This window comes from Strix aluco, chromosome 5, assembly GCF_031877795.1.
Source record: "Strix aluco isolate bStrAlu1 chromosome 5, bStrAlu1.hap1, whole genome shotgun sequence".
Taxonomy (NCBI): domain Eukaryota; kingdom Metazoa; phylum Chordata; class Aves; order Strigiformes; family Strigidae; genus Strix; species Strix aluco.
In genome coordinates this window covers 47,467,226-47,483,833 of record NC_133935.1, presented here as the reverse complement: position 1 = coordinate 47,483,833, position 16,608 = coordinate 47,467,226, and the positions used below count along the sequence as shown (strand labels likewise).

At 37.3% G+C, this 16,608-nt stretch overlaps 1 protein-coding gene across 1 annotated transcript in view; it reads left to right on the top strand.

Moving 5' to 3' along the window:
- Nucleotides 1–16,608, top strand: part of TRHDE (thyrotropin releasing hormone degrading enzyme) — a 225,056-nt gene that overhangs the window by 80,666 nt on the left and 127,782 nt on the right. The window contains exons 4-5 of the mRNA XM_074827229.1: nucleotides 5,712–5,866; nucleotides 11,729–11,842. Coding sequence (XP_074683330.1) covers nucleotides 5,712–5,866; nucleotides 11,729–11,842 — 269 coding nt within the window. The remainder of the gene's footprint in view (nucleotides 1–5,711; nucleotides 5,867–11,728; nucleotides 11,843–16,608) is intronic.

Sequence of the window (16,608 nt, the reverse complement as noted above, 5' to 3'; positions counted from 1 at the left end):
ATTATGAAGCATTAGGAAAGGGCAAAACCGTACTTCAGTTTTCATTTGTCAAGACTAAAATAAACTGATATCAGTCCATGCTTTCTCTTAATTTGTTGAAATTGTTGTCAAGTGAAATACCTGGTATCAAGAAATCTACACCTGAAATCTTGAAGAAAGCCCCTCTGAAGAAATGAATGAAAATAATGCGAGAGGCACATAGATAAATTCAAATTATTTTAATAGTGTCATTTTTGTAATAAAAATAGGGATTATAAGGGAAAAACGTGGAATTCATGGAATGAACAGTTTATCTCTCTGTGCCTGCTGGTTTTATTAAGGAAAATATGTATATAAAGATGCTTGACAGAAAATTCTTGTTTCTCACTCTGTGTTCTCATTTACAAGTTGCAGTGTTTCAGGGCTCTCAGATTTATTTGGGAGACTTATGTATGTTAGCAGAAAATTTGCAGAAATTGTTCACACGTTTAGCTATTTTTTTTTCCCCTAGTAGGTGCTTTTTATCTTCCACCTTGAGTATTAGAAATTGAATACTGTCATATGTTCTGCAGGATCTAGCCTTTGTTACATTTCAACCAGCAGCTAAACCAAATAAAATTGCAGTACATAATATTAGTAAATGTGTTCATGCCTGTGGATGCCTGTCTGTCTTTCTGTGTTTATACGGCACTCAGGTATAGTAAGGATGTGTGTCAGTTATACCAGACATCAAACCGAGGTGGTTAAACATAGTGGAGTCACAGTGGTGGAAAAGGTCCTTCGATGTTTCTAAAAGAATAGGATGATAAAGGAGCGGGGAAGGACCCCAGATTCAGGGTACTCTGCATGACAGAGTTGGATGTTGTTTCGCGTTTAATCCTATTTGGTTCTAACGCTGCTCTCTTTTCAAACAAGAGTGATGTTCCCAGTTGTGTCGTTTGGGGAATTTAATGGTTTTTGAGGGTCCCTAGAAAATACTATAACTGAATGGGGGAAAAGGAAAAATTGTATAATTTGTTCAAATTGCACAGATGCTAAGTTCATACACAAAAAAAAATTCTAATGTTGATTTGCTTTGTGACCAACTTAGGTGTTAAATTGCTGTTTTCTGGTTTGCACTATGATGATACGTGCTAATAATGTCACAGTTATATTTTGATGTAAGCTGACATAGTTATGATGCCTTAATTAAAAGTTTGGAAATAAAAGAAGCTATTGAGCTATGTACAGTTTTTGTAACTTGAAATGTTTTTCATGAGATTCATACAGAAATATATTTAAAAAACATCCAAATGCTATCCTTGTATTTGAATAATTGTGCTAGTATAGTATGTTAGTGTGAAGTTCCAACACATTTTTGTCCTGATGGCTTTTCTGGTGATTTTATTTTAGCTGTATAGTTTTTACTTCTTGATCATGAATTTAGTTTCTGTGAAGGCCAAGAGGTGGAAACCCTCTATTATTCCAGCAGCACACAGGACTTTCTGCACTGCTGTATCAGGAAATCTCAAGTAACAGTTTTATGATGTATGAGGATATTATTCTCTGCAAGCAATAACACGCATTTCTATTTCCCCAGCAATACCCACATAATCAAACATTCACAAGTGCTTTACAAAGAATTTAATTAAATAGTGTGCAGAGTAACTGGATGCAGCACGCAGACAAACTGTTGTATATTCAGTAGTTCACATTTTACAGTTAGTGCAGAACACTTCTGAGCAGTAATATGTGTGAATGATATTTCTATCAAAATGTGCATCATCATCCCTCCTTTTGTACCTTGCTCCTTAAAAATTACACTAAAACCTTAACACATATCACCTCCAGGAGCACAGAATACCTTCCTCTGTGCTCTAATGGTGTGATAAACAGAGGGAAGTACAAATTCTCATGGTGAGATTTGAACATTGTTCCTCTGAAATCAAACATTTATGACTCCCCAGAGAAAGATATACATTATTGTATCTTTTACCACAAAACTAGGCTTGTTTGGAATTTTATTTAAAGGTAGTAGAAATTTGTAGAGTAATCAAGACCAGCCACTGCAGAATTTAATTTCTAAATTAGCACCGAGACTTGCACATTCAGAGTTTAGACATGGACAATGACAAGCAAAATATCTTTCATTTTGTTATGATGAGTACGTTCAGAGTCCATTCTGTCTCTCACCGGAGATTAAAAAATTCTCTTCTTTGGCATTAAAATGCAGTGCATCAGACCCTGCACTAGGAAAAGGTAGGAGTGTGTTCATATGTTGTAGTATATTTCTTAATTCATTCAGCATTATTGGTATGCTCATGTCACCTGCAAAGATTAGTATTCTGGAAACCAACAGAGTTATCTATTATGTTTTGACTGTTCAGAAAAGCCCTTTAAGCATTAGCCGATGCATGAGAGGAGTTTCCAGGCTTGCAGAGCAACGGGGCTGTGTTGGATAAAAGTAATTTAGAATATCCCTCTGCGATTGTCTACCTGCAAGGCAGTTAGCCGTCCATCAGACTGGAAGGTTTTATTGGTATGTCAGTGCTATAAAGTATCAGTCTAAACCAGCAGACCAATACCAATGACATAAGTAGTGAAAGACAGTCTATAATTAGCCTGTATAGGTATTTAGTATGAGACCTCACCCTAGTTTTCCAGTTCCACAGTTATTCCTGTTTATTATTGGCTGACACTTACAAAATCTGTCTGTTATGACTGGCAAGAAAGAGCAAAAACTACAAATGAATCCAAAGGAGAGAAAGGAAACAAAAGGATCAGTTACAATTAGGAAACTGTTTTTCCTTTCATGCTAGTTCTATTTAGGTCACTTTGCTTATTTGAGGGGTATTGCTGAAAATATAATTGGTGTAAATAAGAACAGTCTCCCTGTATTCTTCTTCTGAAGATGCCTTTTGGAGGAAAGTTTAATTGCTGTAGGAGGAGTTGTGGCTCTCTTTACAGAATTGAGAATGGGAGAGATCTCTATTTAATGTTAATGAAGATTTGCCATTGAATTCAGTGATTTCACCCAGTAGCCTTTGCGTCCTTTTTTTTCATCCTTAACCCTTCTTCATATAGCAGACAGGAGTTCTTCATTTTGCATGTCATCTATAACAAATTGTAGTTATTTAAAAAAAATTAGTACAGTTAGAGTGTCGATTGAAGAAAGGGAAAGCATGTAATTTTGAATTTATTCATATGTTGAATCTTGAACACCATGTTTTGGATTTTTGCTTTATTTAATTAGGCTCTTGTTCTAGTGTCTGCCTTTATATAAAATGTTTATTCTTTACCATTTGTAGTATATCTCTGTTTGCAATTTGGATGTTTTCAGTTTGCTTGTATTTGGAAGTAGTTGCTAGACTCTCTCTGTGCTTCCACTAGAAGGCTGGTATTTTTATGCTTCTTGCAGCAGGCCCTTTTTGGATGTGCTGAAATATGTCCAAGTTCTCCATTCCTGATATTTCAGTGGCAACTTCCTGTGAATCCTGAAGTAGAGCTCCTGCTGTCAGGTTGTTCTCCAAGCCAATTCTACCACACGTATCAGCAAGCCAGAATAGACAAACTTGGAAGATGTGTCAGTGCTTTGATATAATTCAGAGTATTATTTAGAATAAGCATGTCAGAATTTTAATTCTTCAGGTTAGGAAGTCAACCCAGAGACCTTTTATCCACCCAGTGAAGTACTACCTAGGTATACTTGTGTTAACTGCAAATGAACTAGCTTTGGAACCAGAAGTAATACAGCCAAATGAGAGGAGTGTGGCAGCCAGGGTAATTAATTAAGAAGCCAGGCTAATTAGTTTGACTGGAGGGAGCACCATGCTGATGTGGCAGTGTAGCTTCCAAAATTTTGGCTGATTTGTACACAGATTGCACTGGGCTTCTTGCAGACATACAAGTTATTTCTGGGTTCTTTCAGATGTTTTTGCCATGAAGCAGCATTGTATATTGGTTTATTCCCTATTTCAATTTACTGTAATTTCAGATTTACTTCCAGACTGATAGTCAATTTTAGTTCCTTCTTAATCTTCTGCAGTAAGATTGCAGTGGGATTGAGTGCATCCTCAGCAAGTTTGCTGACAACACCAAGCTGTGTGGTGCAGTCGACAAGCTGGAGAGAAGGGATGCCATCCAGAGGGACCTGGACAGGCTTCAGAGGTGGGCCTGTGCAAACCTCAGGAAGTTCAACAAGGCCAAGTGCAAGGTCCTGCCCATGGGTCGGGGCAATCCCAAGCACAAATACAGGCTGGGTGATGAGTAGATTGAGAGCAGCCTCATGGAGAAGGACGTGGTGGTACTAGTGGATGAAAAACTGGCTATGAGCCAGCAATGGGCACTTGCAGCCCAGAAAGACAACCGTATCCTGGGCTGCATCAAAAGTGCGGTTAGCAGGTCGAAGGAGGTGATTCTCCCCCTCTACTCCGCTCTTGTCAGACCCCATCTGGAGTACTGTGTTCAGCTCTAGGGCCTTCAACATAAGAAGGACATAGACAAGTCCATAGGAGGGCCACAAAGATGACTGGGGGGCTGAAGAACCTCCCTTATGAAGACAGGCTGAGAGAATTGGGGTTGTTCAGCCTGGAGAAGAGAAGGCTGCAGGGAGACTTTATAGCGGCCTTCCAGTACTTAAAGGGGCTACAGGAAAGATGGGGAGGGACTCTTTATCAGGGAGTGTAGTGGTAGGATAATGGGTAATGGTTTTCAACTGAAAAAGGGTAGATTTAGATTAGCTTTGAGGAAGAAATTCTTTCCTGTGAGGGTGATGAGACACTGGAACAGGTTGTCCAGAGAGGTTGTGGCTGCCCCCTCCCTGGCAGTGTTCAAGGCCAGGTTGGACGGGGCTTTGAGCAACCTGACCTAGTGGAAAGTGTCCCTGCTTGTTGCAGGGGAGTTGGAACTAGATGACCTTTAAAGTCCCTTCCAACCCAAACCATTCTAAAAAAAAAAGATATTTCTAATGCATGGATAGACATTGTAATATTGTCATGTCCAACCTCATACCACTGAGAGAAATTCTTCACTGCTTTTTTTTTTACCTGGTGAAGGACCTTCCCAACTTCTTCCCAATATTTTGTCACTTACTGAATACAAAACTGATATAATACTCCTGAAGGTGTGTATAGCAGCATTGTTCCAGCCTGTTGGGCTGAGAGGTGGCTGTCAGCACTCCTGTTCTCAGAGGATGCATGCTACCAATAGTGCATGCTGCAAGATGCCTTTTTTGTAAGAACTGGTGTTTCTGAACAGTTTGCCATCTTTCTGGTTGTTATGAAACAGTATTTCTTCAGTGTTCCCCTTAATGTTAGTCCTTACATACAGTTTGATGTGCAGGATGTTCATAAAGGAGTCATTTTAATGAAAAGGTAAAAAATACTTGTGGTAAAAGTCTGTGTTACTACATTGATATGGCACAGTAAACATGAGAAGCAGTATCAAACCCAGGAATAAATCAACAAGGTATTGTAAATAAGGTGGATTCTGTATAGAAAACTTCAATTAGAAATATGAAGTACTGTGTTACAGCAGTAACATGGTAATTATGTGTGAACAGATAGTGACATAAGATAAAAAATGAATATTTTATTAATGTTTTCTAAATAACATTACTGAGAGCTGGAATTAAGTTTTGTTTTACATGTGTGTTATTTAAAATGCTTTTAGTGATCATCTATGGCCTTACTTGCAATAGCTGTTCAGCATAGTAGCTCCCACAAGGAGTTAACATATATTTTTTCTATTTCTAGATCTGTTAGCTGTGCCTAAGCATCCATATGCTGCTATGGAGAACTGGGGACTGAGTGTTTTTGTGGAGCAAAGGATACTGCTAGATCCAAGCATTTCTTCTATATCATACCTACTGGATGTCACCATGGTCATTGTACATGAGCTATGTCATCAGGTATTAAAGGTGTTCAGATGTTTGATATTAATGTCAGAAACCATCTGTTCCTTTTCAAAACTCAAAATGAATTTGTGTTGTTTACATAGACAGTTGCAAGTTTTATTGTAACTGGAGTCCAAATAATACAGAGGTCTGTAAGACACATCTCTACAGTGCAGAAACTGGGAAGACTCGAAATGCGGATAGAAGAGAAAATTAGTAGCAATGAACTACTTCCCTATCTTCTGTGTGATTATATTCTGTATGTTTCTGTGTGAGTGTGCTGTTGGCGTGTAGACTAAACATGTTGATAACTATAGAAAATGATTTATTGCAGAACTATAGCAAATTCATTCTGAGTTTCATGTTCATGTCAAAAAATATTTTGGCTGAAATCAATTTGGTAGTCATAATCTTCTTCCGTCACATATGCACATACTTCTGTTTTCTTTTTCTTTCTTTTTTTTTTTAATTTGGTATTGACACTGTTCACTATTGATGGATAATTGAGTCATTATGTGTACAGAAACTTTTGTATCAATAAGAAAACTTTGTAAGAAACCCATATTACAATTTATTTTACATTTCTTCCATCTTCTTATCTCAAACTAAACACATTACAAGTGTTTAGTAAAACTGAGTTGAATGCAAATGTTATTGAAGAAATTTGCTACAGGGGCAGGAAACCCTTTCTTGCACTCATAAGAGGCATAATCATAGCCTTCAGGTTAAAATGAATGAAATCCTACTGTGTAATCAGCATGGCTTACATCTGTGACTTTACACAGTGTTCTTTAAAAGGCAATGCAAATTCTTAACACTTTCTGCAAATAAAAAGGAGCATATAAAAGGGAGGCTTTGTAATGGAGTTCTGGTAGATGAACCTGGTAATAATAATGTTTGGTTCATATTCATGTTTCACATTAAATCTGTTGAAGAATGTGAAGTCCTCAACTGCAACATGAAATTTTTATTGAAAGTTATTGCTGGTTTGTTCTCAATACGATCATCTGATTTTGTTATATGCTCTTTGTTGTGCAGTACAATGGAGTAGCACACTGTTCAACTAGAAAAATTACAGTGCCTTAGGAATCAGGTCTGGAAAACACATATTAGGTCATCAAATCCTGGCTTCTGTTAGTATTAGATTCTTTCGTGTGGTGTGTTTTGTAGTGCTGGGTTCAGTGCTTCTGATTACAGGGTTATGCCACTTTCCTTAAAACCTTTTGATTAAATCTGATGGTCAATAACTTTTTCCTAGTGTTCAGCTTAAGTCTTCCTTTTTCTGAAGTTATTCCATTATTTCCAGTTACTCTTTGCACCACTTTAATAATTTCCTCTGCCTCCAAAGCAATTTATACCTCAGGTGTGGGCAATTATCATGTCAGTAACTTGCTAAGTTTGTTTATTTGATACTCATTGAAACCAAAGCCTTTTTACATTGTTCCGTGAATATCAGAGGATCATGAAGTGGGTGAAAACTATATTTGAATTTATTTTAGTGTAGCCATGCAGTCATAGAGTGCTTTTGACCTTAAAATTGAAAATGAGAAGGTTTACTTGCTGTTTGCTTAATGAAAAGTATCTTCTTCCATCCATATTGCTGCTGTTTCTGTTTTAGTACCATGCAGATGAGGTCCTTGCTCAGCTGCTTCACTGGAAAACTAGACAATATAGAAAATATTCAGGTGGAAGAAATACTGTTTCTACTTTTTAGATGCAGAATTGAGTCACAGAGAATATGGATTGTTCATCTGCAAATAAAGTTTAAAGGGAGAAACCCTCCAGAAAATACAAGCCACAAAGCACTGTCTAGCACCTCCATCACAGTATTGTCTTTAGCCAGTTTTTTCTGCTTTTATCTTACTGTATTTGGAAGCCCCTCAAGGAAACTGTCTGTGGATAGCACAGAGCAGGAACTGTAAACAATACTAGTTTAGCTGAAGATGTATTGAACTGAGACCAGGTTGGGTCCAGGATCTCTTGCCTCTGCTATTTAATTGTTAATTACTCACTGCATTTTTCATCCTTTTTTGCTGTGCATCATCTCGCCTGCTAACCTGGGGTGGCACATGATACACATAGAATAACTGAGATAACCAAAATCACTTTTGGTGTAGCCAGAAGTAGAATCCACATCTCCAGTTCTACTTTTTATTTATTGATTTTTTTAAAATTTCAGGTAAGAGGAAAAGGAACTGTGCTAAAATATGGTTTCCTGAAATACATTTTTGCTTTGAAGAATTGTATCATTGCCCTATTTTCCCTGATTTTAAACCCATGATTTTAAGACTTGCAGAACATATCTGAGCATGTAGCAAACTGATCTGTATGAAACTCTTGTTACTTAGAGTAACATAGCAATTGCTTTGCTAACGTTGTTCCCAAGATTAGAAAAATCAAATGAATATTAAGAATTGGGATTGTTACCTTTAGATATGACTGTTTAAAATTGGAATTCCCAAATCTGGTGGGTATTAATGCTTGAGCACAGTGTTCAGGACAGATTGAAAATGGGAGACAGCATTGCAGAATGACTAAGAAATTCTGTGGTTGTGAAAATACGGGTAAAAAGTGTGTAAGGAAGAATTTTCTGCCCAGTTTCTTCACAGTTGATTTTGTAATGCTTGTCCAGGTATTTATTTTAGGTATATGTTATAGGAGGGACACATTAAAGTTACAAGGGTGGCTTTAATTTAGTCATTTTGTAGGTTGCTAATGTTTGATATTTCAGCTTGAGTGTTCTTTTAGAATGTCTTATGTATTTAATTAAAAAAATTAATAATTAGAAGGAGTGATTTGACATAAAAGCTTCTTCTCCAAGCCCCAAAACACAAATGAGATATTGGTCAAAACACACATATTTCTAGCAGCTTAAATTGATAGCTTGAAATAATTACCATAATCTATTAAAATAATTCTATTAAGGGAATAATCAATTTATTTGTGTATCACAGATCAGTCCCACCTACAGCCTTTGAAGAAGGAGTAATCTGAATTTATGCACCATGATTTCTTGTGGTGGTTTTCCCATCTGAGCACAAAACTTGGTGTGACAGATTGAGTTAAAGAGGCATGAAAGCAGAAAGAAAATAAAAAAACTTCTGAATCAATGTTTTTTTAATAATCTATAAAGAAAGCATAAGGAAAGAGTGTCCTTTCAGTGTGTCTGTAAAATAAGTGCCTTCTGCATATCAGGCTGAACATAATACCCGAGGGAGATGATAAATTTATGTAATCAATACATTTCAATTAATTTTTCATTTCCAAAATGAAAAGAAGTAATGATCTTCACTCCAGGCAAATAGTGTCTGTATTCAAATACACAAATAAATAAATAAACAATTACTTAAATAAATGAAGTGCTATACTTAATGTTTTTCTTTCAGGCATGTAACACCAAGGAAGATAATAGTACCTTTCTGCTGGAAAATTTGGCTTCATTAATCGCAGTCTCTGGGACTGCTCTGTCTCTGACATTCATAACTATCTCTGATACTATTCAAGACCAGTTAAGCAAATTTCCCTATATTTTGATATTGGTATCACATTCTGTTTTAATGCCTGTAAAACACTTCTTCCTTAAGGTGGATAATTACATGAATACTTTTAATTGTATCGTTAATAAATAAACCCAGAAAACTCACAAAGGAGTATAAGAAATCATCTTTTGTGACATCATAAATTAATGTTATTAATTCTTTTGAGTTACAGGAGGATGTATTATGAACTTTACAACCTTTATTTTTTTAAATCTCTCTCTGAATAGTCGTAGCATACCATGACTGTTACTGGTTTCATATTTGTTCAGCAGTCCTCTTGTAATTCAAGAAATAAACTCTGTGCTGTTGTGTTTAGTCTGTTTGTCATTAGAAATCATTTAATCAACCTATTCTAGTATAAATATAGCTTTCATACTCCTCTGGTGATATGCTACTCTTAACATTTGAAATTGGGAAACGTGCATTATCTACATGAATGCAGTTCCAGTGTTTCTTTGTCTTTTCAGTTAAATGTTCTTAAAATCAGGATCTATCTCTATTGGTAGAGAGTTAATTTACTGATAGCCTTCAACTAGATTGTGATCACTGAGTGTCCATTAAATTTAGTTTCACTTAGTGTGTGAATACGACTTTTGTCAACCTCATCTTTTCTCCCTGAATTCTTAAGTTGGTTGTCAGTGCCATTCATTGTGGCATTTTGCTTCATTTTTTCGTTCCAATCCTATTTACTGATCATTGTGTGGCAATCTGGTAATCTGTTTCTGTAGTCTGTTCTTTGGAGCTCCTGTGTTCACTTCACTATGGATCCTCACTGCAGCATTGATACTTTCTTGGTGCTATTCTCACTCCACAAAGACATGCACAGAAATGAGACCTTTCATTCAAGTCCCAGACAAAGCCTTCAAATAAGCCAGCCTTCATGAAAGCAAACCTCTTACTGGCCAACTCCACATTCATTCATTCCCTGCTCTCATTGCAGTGTCAGCAGCAGCTCCTCTGCTCTGACATGAGTCTCCCCCTCTGTAATATTTATTTTGTGCTCTGTTTCTGTGCATTTTCAGAGTTTATGACTCCATGAAAGCTAAAAATTATCTCTATGGATTATGAACTAGTCTAATTTCTAGTCACATTAAGAAAAAAACTGGCAGAGAATTTTCCTGAAACAAAGTTTTGGTATCTGTTTGCGAAAAAAGATGTTACAGAGAATACAAAATATGTTTTCATGATGGTGTATGTGTTTCTGCTCTTACCACCGGTGTTATGATGATCCAAGTTGCACAGGGCCATTACAATAATTTAAACAGGGTCATCCATCAGCAGAAGAATTGATGATGCCTGATTTCCTTTGAATTTTTGTCCTCATTCCTCTTCAATGATTATCCCAGTTCTGTCTAAAATCCCTATGATACCCACATGTCCTGTACTGTCACAGGTTTGAGGCTGTTGATGGCCACTGAGCAGAGTATCTAATGGGCACATTCTTGCCTTGCCCTCAGTTTAGGTTCTTCTCCTCTTTTCAGCTACTGATCTTCATGTACTTTTGTAAGAGTTTGATTATCTTTGAGATCTCTGCCATTCTTTCTAAATTAGACTGAAGTCAGTGGGGAAATTCAAGAGTGACCTGGAGGGAATGGGAAAGACAGTCAGCTCAGGTAGGGCTCCTTTGCATAAACATGGGTGACCTGTGCCATTTTAGTTACCCTCTGCCTCTGGGTGATGTTCGGGAAGGCTCCTGTTACCCCTGTATGAAATTCCTGAGGCCTGTGTGCGTAGCTCAGATACCCTAGGATGTTCTTTAAGTGGCATTAACTACTTGCTTTTAGGCATCTGAGTCCTTCTCACAGAGAGAGATGGCGTAATTGTATAAAACTGCTTTCCTTAGGAAACCAGCCAATGAATGGAGCATCAGTAGTATTGTAAATCTTAGTGGGCAGACATTGTGGAGGAAGATATGATAAAATGTAGGCCTGGGATATGGAGATTGTGTTCCCAGTTTTTAAAGAGTAGCACTATACATAGTGAGGTTTCCAGGTAATGAATCAGATTACTCAAGTTAGAAGACTTATTCTGTCCATCGTGTATGCTACTCCCGTAAACCTAGGTGAGCATCTACTTTAGATAACTAAAGTAGACACTGCAAATACTCTCTTCAACACTTCTTTTCCCCTGCTTGTGCTTTTCTAATGTTTTGCTTCAGTAACTTGCGCATCCTGTGAAGGCTTAATTCATTAGTACATGAAAAAAGTAGTTAATGAGTTTCAGTGGGTGGTGTATATACTACTGTTTTTATTAAAACTTGTGAAGAATTTATCCTGTATAAATGAGATGTATGCAAACATGGTTTCCTAAATGTTGTTTATTTGAACTTTCTTTGCAGTGGTTTGGTGACCTTGTGACTCCAGTTTGGTGGGAGGATGTGTGGTTGAAAGAAGGTTTTGCTCACTATTTTGAATTTGTTGGGACAGACTACCTCTATCCAGGGTGGAATATGGTAAGTCAGTTTTATTTTGTTACTTTGTTTATTTTGTTATTTGCTGTTGTACTCTTGCTTTTGTTATAGGCAGGGATTGCTGAAAAATATCAAATGATGCATGCAAATATCAGATGTCCAATGAAGCAAAATCACTAGGTGTGAAATAATTTGACAGCATTCCAAAAGTGTAATCTGCAATTTATTACAAAAGAAATAAGGTCATGTCTATCATAACCCAACATTAAACTAACCACTGTCTCTCTGCTCAGAAACATTTTGGATTAAAGCAGTTATGATTTAACATGGACCATTTTTGAAAATATTCAGAATATTGAATTTTATCCAGAAACACAAGATAAATTGGAAAGAAATGTTTGGATAAACATACTGTAAAACTGAACATATTTTTTTCTTACAGTATTCTGTTCTCCTCTCTCTAAGTTTTACTCTTTTTATCTTCCTGCTATTATTTGGCCATCTAGATGTACATACTAAAGTAACATGGGGTAAATGAATTGAGAATCTAGGTTTCAGTATGATTTCCAGCTGTACACAGTAGGACATGTTTTGCAAACTGGTGTGCAAATACTGAAGCTGTCTGAGGGCAAACTGGGAAGGTCATGCTGGGACATTGTTTTGGAGTCCTTGTGTTATATCGTATCATACCTAGTCAGGTCCTAGTTTATATCAACAGCTGTAGTCTGGAAATATGATGCTTATAAGAAAAATAAGAGATACAAGACCTTATGACAAGGAAATTGTGTGTGAGACCATGTTGAAGGTTACTATATAGATTTTATTGTCCTTTGGAGAAATCTTTCTATTTACTATCCCTTTGTGTTTACATATGTTTAATTATGTGGCAAAATATTTGTTATAAATGCAGATTGCCTGATAGAGATTTGCTGTAGCTTGAATGTTCTGCTTAAACTCTTGCATACTAACTTCTGAAATGTTTGTTCCCATTTCTGGGTGATTTATTGAGTATTCTTATCCCCTTAACTTTTGTGTGCCATGAAATGAAGATGCCATAATTATGAGGTAAAGTTAATTTTTAAAAATAGTTGTATACAGGTACTCTTGCTTTAGTATGCTTCTTGTGAAATTTGAATTCTTTGCAGTATTTTAATTTTTTCTTTCAGGTGTCAATTTTGGTTTATAATTGCATTATGAAAAGGAAAATAAATCTTTATCTGAACTGACATCTGTCTTGCATAGGTAGGCTTGTTGGGTTTACCTGGCTTTGGCTGTATTAAAACTCATTCTCTTCATCTTTATGAAAAACACATCCTGAATTACAATGTAATGATTCTAATTATGAATGCAATGAAATCTGGCAGGCCTTTATGATTTTAGCATAGTGAAATGTCAGAGATGACAACGTTTATACACTGAATTTTATCTTCAAATCATCAGTCATTTGTTCTTTGCATAATCAGTTTAACAAATCCAGAATAACTTTGCTTTAGAAGTCATTTGGAATATAGAATATTTGCTTGAAGTTTCTGTGGAATGAATATAGTGTTCACTGTTATGCAAATGACATGCCCATCACGTGAAATCCTGGCATTTTAGCAGAATACAGGCAAAACGAATGGGTTGAATAAGGTATGACAGTTAAACTGGAAAATCAGACACGTGCTGCATAAATTAGTATTAACTACAGTAATATTGCTGTGCCTGAAAAAATACTAATCTGTCAAGTTTTTCCTTAAATTAAAAAGAAGGTAAACATAAACTTTTCATAAGGCTTTGGATATCATTGGCCTCTGATATAAAAATACGATACTGACATATTTAAGTAATTAGAAAATTGGTAGCAAAATGAAACACTTGATGAGTTAAACATTTAAACATGCTGCATTCTTTTGCAGACTAGAGTAGGAATCAATACTATGATGTTTCAGCCTTATTACAGAGATTGTCGAAAGAAGCAGCAAAGTTACAGGTAGTGGAATTTGGCTTGCTGGATATTTTTGTTACCAGTATAAAGTGCATTTACTGTTTAGATCATACTGACATTTGTAAACTTGAAAAAAATAAAAAGTGAGCATTTATAACAAGAAAAACTGTTCCAAACTTATTTTTTTAAAAAAAGTGAAGGATACAGTACAAGCTTCATGAATCGGATACAAAAAAAAAGAACTACAAACCTTATTCTCTGTAATGATGGTTAAACAGAGCAATATTACAGCATTTTGTGTGGTGTTTTGCCAGCAGTAATTCATACCTATGAAATAAAAATAAAAGATGTGGTAGTGTATAATACCACAGCTCTTTGCATCAGGAAAACAGAGTAATATGCCAAAATCCTCTTTCTTTCTAAAGAATTGGGAAAGTTAGACAGTTAAATTCTTTCTCTTGTAGTTCCAAGATATGTTACACTTGAAAGTTTCCTTAAGAAGCCTGTGGACTAAAATGTCAAATTCATCTTATTTTCAGCTTATTAAAGACTTTTTTGTCACATTTTCTTTTGGATAAGTGTAGAAACAGAAGGCTGGTAGTCAATTCCAGAAAAAGGCCTTTTGTCTGGAAATGCATCTTGGGCAACATGGATACATCTGAATCAAATGTATCTATCCACAGCTTTCTACCTAACTTGTTGGATGCTTGTAGGCTACAGGTGCATGACCTTTCACCATTAAAGTTCCGTAAACCCCTAAAGCTTTGCTACTACTTGTCTAAAGATGCTTCTCTTTTAGCAGAGCTGAGCATTTTTCAGTGTCCATCTTATTTGACATTCACAGACTTGTTAAGCCTGAACCTGAGACTCTCGAGGAGGGCTATCCATTAGGCATGTTCACACCATTATAACTTAAACCAACAGCACTGAGTTCTGCACAAAACAGAGAGCCATGGGTTTTGTCTGAAACCTGTTTTCTGGCTTTTGTTTCTTCTCTAGGTTCTTTATCTTGCTTAAGCATTTCTTCCTCTGCTGAGGTTCTTGATTTTATCAGATTTTCTTCAATTGTTTTATAGGCTCTTCTTTTACCGCAGGACAGATGGATAGATAACAATATTGACTGAACTGCCGTGGAGCTGTAACACTTTATTGAGCATTCCACCAGGTCTAGAATTTGTTGTCTTGTCTAGGTGTTTACATACTTCACCAGGCTTGCATAATCCTAATGAGAAAATAAATCTATTCCTTATTAAACCCTTGCCATCCTTATGCCCTGGATCCTCCTATTAAAATTTTGGGTGAAGAACAGAATGAAGAGTCATTCTGATGGAGGCATCCATTATCCATTGCAGTTAATACAAGATGCATCAGAACTCTCCTGAGGAAATGGACGAAGTTTTGCTGGTTTTAAGAAAGGAATGTGAGATTTCTGTGCTGAGATCCTTCATGGTTCCACCACTGGTCTTAATATCCTTTTCAAAATTCTAAGTTACTTCAGAGCAAAGCTAGAAATTCTCATTTCCTTCCCTCAGCTAAAAAATAAGTCCCTGCATGTTGCTTTTTTACCTCTTGAAGGTGAAGCTACCTTTGATTTTGCAGGAAATATGTCCCTACTATACAATCATTAGACATTTGCTATGGAAATGAATTCACTATTCTTCCCATTTCAGCCTCTTTCATGGCCTAACCCCCAAATTAAGTGTTTATTGAAATTCTTATTCTGAAATGTCTCAAATTCTTATTTTAAAATCTCATTCTTCAAGGTCTTGGAAGTTTAAACAATTGTTTCTGTGTTGTCAGGATGGTTTTAAAAAGAAAGCTGGCTCTGCAAACTCCTCCACCCAGAGATCAGAGAATTTTACTTGATCATGTGTGCTCAGTGTAGTAGAGGAGATAGTGACCTACTGTATCACATAGACATACACAAGTCTATGGGACCAGATGAGATACACCCGAGGGTGCTGAAGGAGCTGGCTGGGGTGCTCGCCAAGCCGCTTTCCATCATTTACCAGCAGTCCTGGCTGACCAGGGAGGTCCCGACAGATTGGAAACTGGCCAATGTGATGCCCATCTATAAGAAGGGTCGGAAGGATGATCCAGGAAGTTACAGGCCTGTCAGCTTGACTTCGGTGCCCGGGAAGCTGATGGAGCAGCTCATCCTGAGTACCATCATACAACACATGCGGGACAACCAGATGATCAGGCCCAGTCAGCATGGGTTTATGAAAGGCAGGTCCTGCTTGACAAACCTAATCTCCTTCTACGACAGGGCGACCTGCTTATTGGATGAGGGAAAGGCTGTGGATGTTGTCTACCTTGACTTTAGAAAGGCCTTTGACACCATTTCCCACAGCATTCTCCTGGCAAAAGTGGCTGCTCGCGGCTTGGATGGGCACACGCTTTGCTGGGTAAAACACTGGCTGGATGGCCGGGCCCAAAGAGTTGTGGTGAATGGAGTTAAATCCAGTTGGCGGCCGGTCACGAGTGGTGTCCCCCAGGGCTCGGTTTTGGGGCCACTCCTGTTTAACATGTTTATTGATGATCTAGATGAGGGGATCGAGTGCACCCTCAGTAAATTTGCAGATGACACCAAGTTGGGTGGGAGTGTTGATCTGCTCGAGGGTAGGGAGGCTCTGCAGAGAGATCTGGACAGGCTGGAGCGATGGGCTCAGGCCAACTGTAGGAGTTTCAATAAGGCCAAATGCCGGGTGCTGCACTTTGGCCACAACAACCCCCAGCAGTGCTACAGGCGTGAGGAGGAGTGGCTGGAGAGCTGCCAGTCAGAGATGGACCTGGGGGTGTTGATTGACAGTCGGCTGAACATGAGCCAGCAGTGTGCCCAGGTGGCCAAGAAGGCCAGTGGTATCGTGGCTTGTATCAG